The sequence below is a fragment of the Muscardinus avellanarius genome, assembly GCF_963383645.1.
Source record: "Muscardinus avellanarius genome assembly, chromosome: 7".
Taxonomy (NCBI): domain Eukaryota; kingdom Metazoa; phylum Chordata; class Mammalia; order Rodentia; family Gliridae; genus Muscardinus; species Muscardinus avellanarius.
In genome coordinates, this window is record NC_137793.1 from 66,799,533 (window position 1) to 66,813,503 (window position 13,971).

Genomic DNA, 13,971 nt, shown 5'->3' on the forward strand with positions numbered 1-13,971 from the left:
TAAATTTTTGCCTTTACAACAAACCTTCCCATCTCAGCATAGGACCCAGCATGAGGCAAGCAGTTTTGCTTATGCATTTCTTAGGCTAATGGCCTGGGATGGGCCCTGGAAGCTTCCCATCTCCTAAATTGTCCATGGAAGCAGGAGGAGGAGGTGGGGCCAATTCAGGTGCACCTTGGGTACATATTTGCTCCTGGCCATGACTCACTTTTCCTCAGGAGCAGGGCTGCAGGCGAGATGTTAACCTGCTCAACTTCCCTCCACACTGCCTTATAGCTCCCCTCCCAGAGAGGACAGAGAATCCCTGTCTTCCTGAACACCCCACGGAGCCCACAACCATGGCAGCCCCAGCAGCTGGAGTAGCCAAGCAGCGTGCAACCGCTGAAGGGCTCGGCTCCAACCAGAAAGCCGTGAAGTACTTGGGCCAGGACTTTGAGACTCTAAGGAAACAATGCTTGGATTCTGGGGTCCTATTTAAGGATCCAGAATTCCCAGCATGCCCGTCAGCTTTGGGCTACAAGGATCTTGGACCAGGCTCCCCTCAAACTCAAGGAATCGTCTGGAAGAGACCCACGGTAAGAGCAACATCTAGTCAAGCATTGTACAGGGTGGAGGGCTTTAGCATCATGGTCAGAAATTGAGGAAGGCATGGCTTTGGAATCAAAGTTTGTGGATCAATATTCCAGACCCTCCTCCCTCTGCCTTGTACAGTTTTTTCTTTTTTCCGGTCCTGGGAATGAAACCCAGGGGCATTCTACCTCCAACTGACACCCTCAGCCCTATTTTTTTATTCTTTATTTTGAAACAGGGTCTCACTGAGTGGAAAAGGGCCTCACTAAGTTGTAGCTGAGGCTGCCCATGAACCGTGATCCTCCTGTCTCTACCTCCCAAATACTGGGATTACAAGCGTGCGCCACCACGCCTGGCTTTTTTTTTTTTTTTTTTTGTGGTAGTGAAATAAAGCAGGAAGACCATGCACATTAAGTGGACAAGAGATTTGCATTCTGGCTCTGTGGCTTTGGACAGATAACCTGTGTGAACCCTGGCTTTCTCAACTGTGGAATAAATAGTCTACTGGAATTTTTCAGGGCTGGTATGAGAACTAGAACTAATCACAGAGACTCGTGCCTAGTACGTCAGAGGCACAGAATATATTTCAAAGTGCCTCCCGAGCCAGTGCACACAGGAGCTAATCGATGATGGTGTAGGCAGGCCTGGGCAGGTGATGTCAACACTATGGCTGAGAAGCACAGGGCTGCTTATGGTCATGGATCATCACCATTCCAGCAGGGCTGCTGGTGGAGAGGAGGGGTGAGAGCTACTGCTCTATAGCTGCTGATGGAAGTCAGGGGCTCCTGGATGTGATCGTTGATACTGTCCAAGGCTCATAGGCAAGGATGGATTACTGTCTTCCACACAGGCCCGTGATCCACCTCCACAAAGCCCTTGTCAAGTGACTTAACCCCAGGGAAAGGAATTGATCTTACAGTGGCTATGAGAATTGAAAGGCTGGTTTTAGTCTCTGGCACAGGGCAAGGCCTTAGGAAAGAGGTTGTTAAATGGGCATGCAAGTAGCCCTTGGCAAGGGCACTGTTTTTCTTCTACAACATTACAGGGAAATAGTCATGGCTCCTATTCTTGGAAGTGGCTTAGAAAGGAGATAAGAAATAGTTAAAAATGATTTCATTTAACTCATCGGAATCATTCAATTCCAGCCATCCCTCTGTTTCCATCCAACTGACTTTGTACCTAAGTTCCCTCCTCTGAAAACCACTCCCATACCAGACCTCCTCCTGCCCACCATGACCTATCTTCCCATGCCCCTCTGACATCTACAGATGCCCTGGCATGTTGGAGAAATCATGGCTGGGAATTAAAATTTTAAATTGTAGTTTTAACAGCCGACAGCCATGTTTTATTTTACAGATAGAGTTTTGAGCCTGTCTTGTGCTAGGCGTCTGCTGTGTTTTTGGGAAGATAGTCAGGGAAGAAACAGGAATAAGCTGTAATCCCAGTCAGTACTCGGGAAGCTGAGACAGGAGGATTTCAGGTTCAAGACGCAGTCTCAGCAACTCATCAAGCCCTATTTCAAAATAAAAAGTAAAAAGTGTTGGGGTGTAGCTCAGAGGTAGAATGTTCTTGGGTTCAATCCCCAGTACCAAAAGAAAATAGTTAAGGTAGTAAATGTTGTCTATATTTAACCACAACTTATATATACATACATACATCGAGTGAAATTGTGATGTACTACATTCATGGACACCCCCATCTGCTTGCAGGCCCCTGATAGGCCTCGTGGGAGAAAAAAATGAAGCACTTATGAACAGGCTAATTTTCTCAGGATCCAAGGCACATCACCAACAGAGATAGAGTCAGAATCTTATTTTAGGGGGGCAAGGTACTGCACCTGGATGGTTTCTGATTATTCTTAAGCTGCTGAGGAAAGGTTTGCCTGGGCCTTTGTCCCAAGGGTTGGAGAGCAAGTTTGTCCAGATGAAGGTCTCCTAGTTAAACCTGGGCTCTCAGGACAGACTTTTTTTTTTGTTGTTGTTATTGTTATTAGGAGTCTTAAGGCCATTTTTTTCCCCATTAGTGTTATGACAAGAACAGCAAGCTTGTCACAAAGACAAGCAGTCTGTGCGTACCGGGGAGTGCTCTTAGCAGCTGCTTCTCTGCATCCTCGCTTCCTGGATTCCTCTCTGTGTTGAGTCAGTGCCCAGCCCAGGTCTCCAGGGGTTGACAGATGCCCTGTGTGAGTGGGCCTGGTGCTGCTTTGTCAAGGATACTCTTTTCTGAAGTGTCTGTTTTTAGACAATTAAGCAGCTTATTGATCTTAAAGAGAAATACAGAAATCAGAGTGAGACTGTGTCCACTGCATAGCAAGGACTCTGTGAAGTGAACATGGAGGAGCTGGGTGTTGGGGTAGAGTAAGCAGGGGGGCAGGCTCCATTTGAACTTCCATTCTCTCTCTAGCTCCTGTCATGACTGATCATGTGCTGGCCACACAGGGGTGTTCACAAGGAGTCTTTTTGGAGCTTCAGTTAGTCAGGGACAAATGGACAAAGGAAAGACTGACAGGGAGCAGGGTGGTGAGAATGTGGTCTTGGGTAGCAGGTGGGATCAAGATTTTGGTCCCCTGCCTGCCATTTGACTGCGGGTAGGCTACTAGCCTCTCCGAGACTCAGTTTCCTTATCCATAAGATGGGAACCATAAGATTACCTGCCTCCTTGGGGTTGTTGGGAAGCTCAGATGAGAAAATAAGCAAATGCTTAGTACAATGAGCTGTGCCTAGGTATTATTACACAACAGAAAGTCCAGAGAGTAAAATGTACATAGGAACAAAATGTATGAGCTCAGAGGAAGAAGCACTTAAATTTGACTGTGGAGTTGGGGCAAGTTAATTCCCGGAGACAGCTGCACTGGGGCTGGTGGAGGAAGAGGTCATGCTAGAGATCAAGAGGAAGGCCCAGGGGTGAGCAAGGGCTGGGCCGTGGAAGTGCATCCAGAGCTCGTGGATTCAGAAGGCAGTAGCCCATTGCAATGGGAGCCGAGAAAACATCATGGGAAACAGAGAGATAAAGCCATTAACCTCAGTGAGCCAGATCCTAAAGGGTTGAAGTGCTGCGTCAACGAATGCGGCCCTAATTGATGGTAGTGGTGATGAAGATGGCAGTGTCATGGGATCTCCCCAAAGCATGCGGCCAGAGCTTCTGAAATGCCAAACCAAGACCCTCAGTCAAGGCCTAATGTTTTCAAGAGCTCCTGAGTAGCCACCATCTCTGAGAACGTATGCTTCAAGTCACTTCCTGCTTTGCCTTCCTTACTGATCTGTTTCGCTCATGCCCATTCATCAGAGCCTGACATGAGGCTTGAGTAATTTGTGTTGATGGAGTATTTGAGGTCCTTAACTGAGTAATAGGAAACATTACTAAAAATCATGATTTTTATTAAGTAGGGAAATAGCAATCTTGTTATTTTATTGTAGTGTTTATTTTATTGTAGTGTTACAAGCATGGGTAGGTGAGACAAGAGGCCTTTTAAACCTCTTTGGCTCTCAGTTTACTTTGTGTCTCTGATCTAAGTTCCAATAGAAAGTTAGAAAGAATGGAATCCCAGTACTTGGGAGGCTGAGACAGGAGGATCGTGCAGGTTTGAAGCCAGCCTCAGCTACTAAGTGAGGCTCTCAGCAACTTAGCGAGACCCTGTTTCCAAATAAAATATAAAATAGGTCTGGGAGTATATCCTGGAGGTAAGAAGCCCCTGGGTTCCACCCCCAATACCGCACGCAAAAAAAGTTAGCATGGATGGAAGACTTAGGGCAAGTTTTTTTTTAGGTGAACTGTTAAAGTGCAATCTCTTTGCAGAGCTGGGACTTTCTGTGACCTCTAAAAGATTCACACAATGTGTTAGTCATGACATTTCTTAGTGGGTGGGGACAGGGGGCATTTTGAATTATACTAATGAATGACATGCAGTGAAGTGAACATTCTGTCTGCATATTAACCACTTAGCACCACTCTGGATATAGCACTTTAAATTGTCTGAACCTTTTGCCAACCACTCTGTCTTTCAACTCAGACCTAAAATTTTAGCAGTTTAGTAGAACTATTAAATATGAGTCTAATGATCTTGTATTACACGCACAGTGTGACAGGGGTAATTGAATATACAGCCTGGGGAGTTATTTCGGAAGCATCAGCATATTCTATAGTTAGTAGTTGAAGGTAGGGAGCAGGTGATGAATGCATGAAACAGGACCATTGCAGAGGGTTGGGATGTTTCCAGATTCTTAGGAGAGTAGAGCAGAGGAATCCCTCAAGGAACTAACTATTCAGAGAAGAGAAGAGAAAAGAGCTAGCAAGGATATGGAAGCCAAGGGAGGAGCGTTTTCAGAGGGAGAGCCAACAGTACTGAATGTTAACAAGGAGACTGTAGGACAGGAATAGAAAATGCTCAGAAATGGTAGTGGCTTGGTGAGACAAGTTTCCTCGAGCTGTGGAGGAAGAAGGCAGATTCCAGGTGTGTGATGGGTGAATGGATGAGGAAGAATGGGACTCTACTAAGAGATTGTTCAGGAGAGAGTCTTTCACAACTCTGCTCACTGTGCTTTCCCCCCTTCCCTCTTGATAAAGTGACTCCTCCTCCTCCTCCTCCTCCTCCTCCTCCTTCTTCCTCTTCTTCTTCTCCTTCTTCTCCTTCTCCTTCTCCTCCTCCTCCTCCTCCTCCTCCTCCTCCTCCTCCTCCTCCTCCTCCTCCTCCTCCTCCTCCTCCTCCTCCTCCTTCTTCTTCTTCTTCTTCTTCTTCTTCTTCTTCTTCTTCTTCTTCTTCTTCTTCTTCTTCTTCTTGTGGTACTGGAGATGGAACCCAGGGGCATTCTACCTCTGAGCTACACTCCTATCCCTAGTTTTTAATTCTTTATTTTGAAACAGGGTCTAAGTTGCAGAGGGCCTCACTAAGTAGCTGAGGCTGGCTGCAAACCGTGATTCTCCTATCTCAGCCTCCCAAATGCTGAGATTACAAGCGTGCACCACCACGTCCAGCTGATCTCTTCCTTTTTAAAAACAAAATTCAAATTAAAAAATTTTGTCCATTCTTTTTTTTTCCTTCAAATCTCTCCACCTTCTATTCACCAAGAAATTACCATCCTTGGCACCTGGGATAAGTATCTTAGCTGCCTACTTTTAGAACACTCTGATTGGGTGCTGCTGTTTTCATCATTGGATTACCATCAGCGATTCCAAAAGATTATAGAAAAAAAAATAACCACCAACAACAACAACCAAACAAATGAAACCAAAAGCTCACTAGAGAACTGGCTAAATACCTGTGGCACTTTTAATGACATTGCAAAGATTTGTGGTTCCCAAGAAAAGATGTAAAAAAGCATATGTGATATCACACACACACACACACACACACACACACACACACACACACACCTATAGTTTGGATCTGGAATGTCCCCCAAAAGCCCCTGTGGTGAAGACTTGGTGTCCAGGGCAAAGCTACTGGGAGGTGGTGGAAACTTCAGGAGCTGGCCTAGTGGGAGGAAGTCAGGTCATGGGGGTGTGCGGGGTGTGCTTGAAGCGATTGTGGGACCCTGGCCCATCTCATTCCTCTTGCTTTTCCTTCTGGCCACATAAGGTGAATGAGCTTCTTCTATTACATTCTTTCACCATGATGTTCTACCTCCCTGAAGGCCTCAAAGCAACCAGGGCCAATTGTCCATGGACGGAAACTTTCCACACTGTGAGCCCAAATAAATGTCTCCTCTTTTGAAGTTGGTTATCTCAGGTATTTTGTTATAGAAAGTACACACACACACACACACACACACACACACACACACACGAAAATGTGCTTTTATATCAGAAAACAGTTTTTGGAAGGATATGTTAACAGTGAAGAATTTGAAGCAGAAGGGATTTTTAATTTTATTTCATTATTTACTGTTGGATTTCCTGCCACCCATGGGGATATATTACTTTCTCAATAAAAAAAAGTTGATAATTTTTATTTTTGGTGGTACTGGGGTTCCTGGAAGCCCTTCTACCTCCGGGCTACACTCCCAGACCTATTTTTACATTTTTATTTGGAAACAGGGTCTCCTAAGCCAGCGCGTGCGGCTGGCTTCGAACCTGCGCGATCCTCCTGTCTCTGCCTCCCAAGCGCGGGGATTACAAGCGTGCGCCACCACGCCTGGCGATAATTTTTAATACTTGGGGAAAAAAGGAAAGATTTTAGGTCAAAGGAGCACTTTCCAATCACCTAGGCAAGAACTGGCAGGCTTCAATAGGGTTGCAGGGCTGCCACTCAGAAGGTTCCATTTCATACCTTAGCATCCCAGAATCCCTTTTCATGGCTCCTCCTGTACCCTCTAGTTTCCTTATCTTTTATAAATATTTATTGGTGCATAATGATTATACATAATAGTGGGCTTATTTTGACATATTCATGCATGCACCAATTTGATTAATTTTTATTAGTGCCTCCTCTTTTCCTCTCATCTTTCCTCCCCCTGGCCCTCTTCTCTAACCCTACTGGTCTCTTCTATTTTCATGATTCCTCATTCTTTTTGATCTATCATTTCTTTATGTTTGTGGAGTCAGATAGAAGTGATTCTCATTCTTTGTAGGTAGACAGTTCTCCATGTAATACAACCCATTCAGTTTAATTGCTTCTGATTAAATGTAGTCTGAGTTCTTTTCGGTCCTTTGAGGTCCTGCTCTTTCCCCCTGACAGTCTGCTTGGTGGACAGGCAAACCCAGCTATTCCTTGGGGACCTCTCAGTAGATTGCTCCCAAAGCCCGCCTTTCTGACAGATGTGTATAATCTCCCAGACGGTACATCTTCAGCATAATCCCTACTGGGAATTTACCATTTTTGCTGTTCGTGGAGGTAGCCTATATGGCATGCACTAGCCTTTTTTCCTCTGATTTTTTTTTCATAATGTCAGCTTAGTTTCCCCATGTGGATGGAAAGCACTTCTTTTCTTTCTTATTCACCAGGCTCCCTTCTTTCCCCTGCCTGCCACAGTACAAGTAGTACTGGTTATAGAATGGGGACCCAATAAATTCTGGCTGGGTAAACAAATAAAGAAAAAAGGCCTAAAGTCGGCCCCAATGTGCCCTATCAGAGCTCGAAAGGCTGCATTGCCCGTGGGCAGGTGCCAGATGGAGGTGGGTGAGTGGAGGGCCTGCGGGTCAGACATGTGACTCTCTCAGCACTGAGTAACCTCCTCTGGAAATGACACTTCCTGACACCTCGGAGTTCCCATCCCAGTGGGACCTTTATCACTTAGTTAAGTATTTAATGAGTGTCCACAGGGCCAGTGGCATTTTGCCAGACATTACTTTAACCCTTTCTGTGTGTAAATAGGGATGTTGTACAAATGGGTGGGGTCATATTTCATCACCTTCAACATTATCTCACCTTTGCCTTTCTCCTACCTCCCCACCCCAACCACCTTTTCAAACCCACACACCCACCCTATATGCACGGAGAAGAAAATTCTAGTCACAACAGGGGCTCTGGGCTCCAGCTCCTGCTTTGCAAAACCCTGGCTGTATGGCTCTGGGTAGCTATCCTTCCTTCTCTGGCCTTTACAGTCTTCAGCAATAGTCTGCGCAGTGAAGACCTCCTAGGTTGCTCCCAGGTCTGAATTCTGCGCCTCTGATGTTCTTTTACCCACCTGCCACCACTGTGACAGTGCATCTTGTGACTTGTGCTTTGTTTCAAATTCCTTCCAGGAACTGTGCCCCAGCCCTCAGTTTATCGTTGGCGGAGCCACGCGCACAGATATTTGTCAGGGTGGTCTGGGTGAGTAAGTTTGTTTGGGGAGAGGGCGGGTGTGTATGTGTAATGAGCAACATCTGATTAAGCTGTTAGACGGGACCAACTGAACTATGTGCACAATCTGCCTGCTTGGGTTTGTGTTTTGACATCGTGTTCTTCACTATACTGTTCTGCAACTACCTTTTGGCTCTTCTTAACTAGAGATTTTCCAGCAGCTCATCCAGTCCCTTCCATGCTAGAGTAACGAGCCAGGATTCAATAGAGTAGATAACCGTGCTGTGCTATGTTTTTATAGCAGCCTTGAAGCAAGCATAGTTACCTATGAAATGACCATGTCTGTGTAATTATGGACTGTTGGAACAGATACTCTTATAATTAGTAAGAAAACAAGAATCTTATCTTTCTAGCCAAACATTCTTTCCTAGGCTTGGGATCCTTGAGTCAAGAGCCTTTGTTTAGGGGGCGGGGAGTCAGCTCCGTGGTAGAACAAGTGGGTAGCATGCCCGATGCCCTGGGTTCCATCCTCAGCCCTGAGGCGCGCGCACACACACACACACACACACACACACACACACACACACACACACCTTCATTTCCCAACCTATCATATTCCTTTCAAGTGAGGTACAGTCAAGCACTTAGAGAGTTATTTATTTCGGTTTTGTTAAGTTCTAGCCTCAATTGTCAGCCCTCCTGATCCCAGGGCCTCCCAATGGAGCCTCTCGTTGAGTTGGGCAGCACTTACAGCTGATGGCACAACATGCCCTGAATCGAATTTGCTGGGATTCCAACCCGTCATCCAGTGACAGCTGCATAATATAGGATTGGAGATGAGGGCAGAGAAGAAGCAGGTGGAAATCTACAAAACAAATAAAAACCACCCACACAGACCCGGTGACCTTGTATTTTTAGGAAGTTTTTCCTTCCTTCTCTCTCTCTTTTTTTCTTGCAGCCAGGAAAACCTTTTCTCTTCAGCCTGCTGGAAATGGTCACGGTTTTGAAAATTGCAGGGCATTTGATTTTAAACGCTTCCAATGCTCTCTCTTTTAATGAGTATAGCGAATATGCCTTAGCCAGAGCTCATGGAGCGTGACTATAAAGCAGAGAGAACAATTCAGGGTGCCACACACAAGTGTGCGCCCTGTTGCCTGAAAGCCACAGTCCGCACCTCCCAAGCCCTCGTGTGAGGCGCGCAGAGGGGCGGTGCTCTGACCTTTTCCTGTGCCCATTAAGCATTATAGTGCCTTTTTACTTCAAGCTAAATGTTTAACCTAATTTAGCACGTGTCTCAAGGAAACAAGCTTGGATGCCTGCCTTTCACAGCTCCTCATTAAAGATATTTTAACTTGGGGAAAGGTATTTAATAAGTGGTGTTTCGTAGATTGGCTTAGGGGGATTGTACTTTGAATAGTTTTAAGCAAGGAGATTTGAGGGTTTCCGAAAAGGGGCCGGAGCGTTACCATGGAGAGTGCAGGTGGCTGATGGGGAGATGGAGATGGAGGTGGAAAGCAGGAAACGAACCCAACTGATTCTCAGAATCTGGCTCACATCAAAACAAGTGGGGCAGCCGCTGCGGTGGGGGATTAAAATGAACAGAACAGGAAAGGGCTGCTGAGTCCCACCTCCTGAAAGGGACCAGGTGCTTGGGGTTGGCTCTGAGGCCCCAGTTAGCAGATTGAGCCTCAGCAAGTAGAAAAGGGGGTGCTTCAATGCTCTGAGGTTGCAACTCAGCCCTCGGAGGGAGGCTGTGGCTGAGTTACAGCAACCTGTGACCTGTGTGGCTGGGACCCTCAACGATGGAGGAACTGTGGTGAGGTGAAGAGGAGAGGCCCCTTTCTGGGTACTTGTACAGAGTACTTGTCTCCCCAAAACAAGGCACTTATGGGATTAGGGAAGACTGTGAACTGAAGTCATGTCTGTTTAATGCTTTGCTGGCTTTTCAGACTCCAACATGGGACAGTGGGGTCTGGTCTAGGGTTTTTTATGTATTTTTTTTTAAAGACAGTTTATCTATATAATAAAAATGATTTATTTTTCATAGAGTTGTGTTTTATTGTTTTATGATTTGAAATATCCATATTTTGAAAATTAAAACAACTGAGAGGTTCCCGGGGAGAAACATGCTTGCCATCCATTTCCAACCTGCCTCCATTGCTCAGGGCTTTGCAGCCACCTAAAGTGGCTGTTCAGTGTTTCTTATGCAAAGTCAAGAAAATCTAAATGCATATTCTAACTTTTATCCCCCTTTTTGTACTGACGGCTACATGCTATCAATGTATCCCCTACCTTGCTATTATTTCACTTGGTAAAACATCTTGAAGATCTCTCCAAATCCTTCTGGTAAAGAACTTCATTCTCTTAACTGCTCAGAGTCCTGTACTCTGTTGTATGTATATATTGCAGGGGATTTATCCTGCCTTCTGTTCATGGACAAGAGTTATTGTTTTTTTTTTTTTTTTTTTGCTATTACAGAAAGTGTGGCAGCCACTCTTCATGTTCATACATTGTTTTGTAGGTGTGAGGTTATTTGGTTGCTGTTTGAGGCTCTGTCAGGTTGCAGTGTCCATAGCATCTTCTTTCTTGACTGTCCTTGCTAAGCTACCTTTATGCTAAATGTGCAAGCCTCTTGGTTCCTTTCCAAGTTCAGCTCACAGAGCCCAGGTGCTGGCTTTCTTTAGAGATATCATTAAGAGGAAATAAAGATTGGGGAGGCTGAAGGCTGAGGATCCGTTTGCTGTAGATCCTAAGATAGCTTGTGTCTTTTCTAGTTCAATTGCTGCAAGAGGATGGTGTGGTTTTGCCTCCATACAAGTAGTTAAATCAGTGTGCTTTGATGAAAAAGCCCAGACAAAAGCCCTCTTGGAATCTCTGGGCCTCCTGGCACATGAAGGAGGAGAGTTCTTCTCCAAAGACGCTGTCTTTTGCAATACTTGTCTTTCCTTGCTTCATAGGCTCACTCGGCAGAGCCCAAACTCACCATGTCTACAAAGAACACCCCACAGTGTCCTACACAGTATGAGGACACTCAGGGCTACCCCATATTGGGCTGGAACAAGATGAACATGTGCATTTGTCATGGAAGCTCAGCTACTTAGTGAGGCCTTCCATAACTTAGTGAGACCCTGTTTCCAAGTAAATAATAAAATATCAGGCTGGGGGATGTAGCTCGGAGGTAGAATGCCCCTGGGTTCAATCCCCAGTACCATGATAAAAAAGAAAGAAAGAAAGAACAAGGTAAAGAAAAATGTTAAAAAAGAAAACAGTGGCTCTGAGAAGACAGAGTAAGAAAACTATACCTTAAATCTTAAATATGGGAGAGGGAGCAGGACTGGCCTTGCCTGGGGTCTCCCAGGCCATCTCTATCCTCTGAGCCCAGTGGTCCTGGCCCCTGCAAACCTATGACCTTCCAAGGCTTCTGGAAGTCCCTTCCCGAGAGCCCCTTCTCTCTCTCTGGATCTGCCCCTGGCAATGCCTAGTCTAGCAGGTGCGAGTAGACCTGGGTCCTCATGGTCTGCCTGTACCTCTCCTCCTCAGTCACAGCTGCTTGCCAGGTGGTTGTGATAACTAATTAGTGTCTGGTTCCTTACTCCAGGAAGTAGTAGGTACTGTCATGGGTGGATGTGGAAGGTAACAGCCCTGGGAGCCCTGACTGTGTGCTCTGTGGGGCTCATGCCTCCACTCACAGTGCCGTGAATAGCAGGGCTCAGTGAGTGTTTGCTGCTTTTTGAAGAGCAGAACCCTCTGTCCCTGTCCTCATTAGAATACTTTAACAGGCCAAGCTGAAACCTGAGGCTTCTCGTATTCTCCTTCCTTTCCCACCAGTACCACTGTTGACAACCACGCTACGTCAGGCGTTTAGAACAAGAGTCTCATCCCAAAGTTGCCTATGGGCAACTGATTATCAAATAATTTCAAAGTTTCATGCAAACCAGCTCATTAGCTTGTTAGTCCCCAGTTTGCTTACCCCGCTGGCTAGGAACATAAAGGTATTTGAAGGTGCTCACTGATCCTCCGCAGTGGAAGAATGTTGCAGAAACAGACCACAAAGGAGATTGTCCCAAGTCCCTGTTGGTGGCTGTGGAGAAAGGCTGTGGAGTCTGAGGAGAGGAGCCTCTCTACTCATGGCTCAGTGGGTCCTGTGGCCCCCACCCGGGGCACTGGGAGTTAGCCAGTGTCTCACAAACTTAGCAGTAACCACTACCTCCACCGGTCACACCAGCCACATCCAGTTCTCGCCTCCACTCATGGCAGAGAAATAAAACACAGTGTCATTTGTGCCTATGGTTGTTAAAATGCAACAGGGCATGAAAGGTCTTGAGGCATCAGTGAACCCAAAGGCCACACGAAAGATGGTACTTTACAAAAATAGAAGACCTTGGTCTCTGAAAAATGAAATCTAGTGCTCGCTGCTTTCAGGAAAAGGGAGCAGGAGATGTGTTCTTTAATAAATGAGGATCAGAGGTCTCCAGAATGTAGATAGAAATTAAGAGTGCTCTTTTTTCTTGGTACTGGGGATTGAACATGGGATGTTCTATCACTGAGTTAGACCCCAGTGTTTTTTTAATTTTTACTTTGAAATAGGGTCTTGCTAAGTTGCTGAGATTGGCCTTGAATCTGTGATCCTTCTATCTCAGCCTCCCAAGTACTGAGATTGCAGGTATGTACCACCATTCCTGGCTGAAATTATAGTGCTTTCTGAAGAACATGCTATGCTTGTCCAAAATTTTCCTTCCTTCCTTCCTCCCTCCCTCCCTTCCTTTCTTCCTTCCTTCCTTCCTTCCTTCCTTCCTTCCTTCCTTCCTTCCTTCCTTGGTGGTGCTGGGGGTCAAATCCAGTGCTCAGGCAAGCTAAGCAAGTGCTTCACCACTGAGGTACACTGTAGCCCTTTGGGTGGCTTCTTTTCCGTAAGTGGGCTTGGTCAGTGCAGGGTTTTCCCTCTCTTTATCCTGCCTTTCCCATCCATTTTCCACTCTCAGTCTTATATTCCCTGTTTGTATGTGTTCATGCCTTCTAACCCCCTTTTCTCTATTGACTTTATTTTTCTCTTCACCTCTATGGAGTTCATATATTTCTCATCTTTGTTGTATTTATTGAATAGAGTTTTATATTCTGTATTTCTGTTTGAAAAGAGAATGGCTAGACCATTTCACGTGTCTCAAAAACAAACAAGAGTCAACAGCAACAATCTAACTTCATTTTCTTCTCCTGTTCATCCTTCACATTGATTTTTCTCCTTCAGCCAGGGCTCCCCCATGGAGCGGGGCCTGGACCCCTGGAACGGGACCTGGCGCACAAGCTTGTCTGTAATTGGAGGTAGTGTCAGTATCCTTAAGAACATTTTTCAGAAGCCTTTTGATCTGAAGCATCCTTCGAGGTCTCAGGTGAAGTAAATCAATTCACGAGGACTGGATGCTTAGTTTTAATGAGCAATCAGGGACGCCTCAGAGAACTTAAAGGGCAGACTCCACTCATTGATTCTGCAGAGTGCAGGGTCAGACCTCTGGGAGACAGAAACCTGCAGACAGCAGCTCCGCACTGCCCCGTGGACCTCACTGACATGTGGGTGAGTTTACTTTGCTGGTGGAGTCTTTTCCTTTCTGCAACGGCTCCCTCCCTTCGGCCCTCTATCCCTTCCCTCTATTTTGGTTCCTAGTGATCAGTATTCTATATCCTGT

The 13,971-nt window shown here is 45.8% G+C and overlaps 1 protein-coding gene across 2 annotated transcripts in view; it reads left to right on the plus strand.

The window, feature by feature from the left end:
* Positions 1-338: 338 nt before the first annotated feature.
* The window catches only part of CAPN8 (calpain 8), a gene marked incomplete at both ends in the record, with an annotated part of 73,187 nt that continues 59,554 nt past the window's right edge, over positions 339-13,971 (plus strand). For both annotated transcript variants that reach the window (XM_080699061.1, XM_080699060.1), the window contains 2 exons: positions 339-575; positions 8,251-8,320. In XM_080699061.1, the coding sequence (XP_080555187.1) occupies positions 339-575; positions 8,251-8,320 (307 nt within the window). The remainder of the gene's footprint in view (positions 576-8,250; positions 8,321-13,971) is intronic.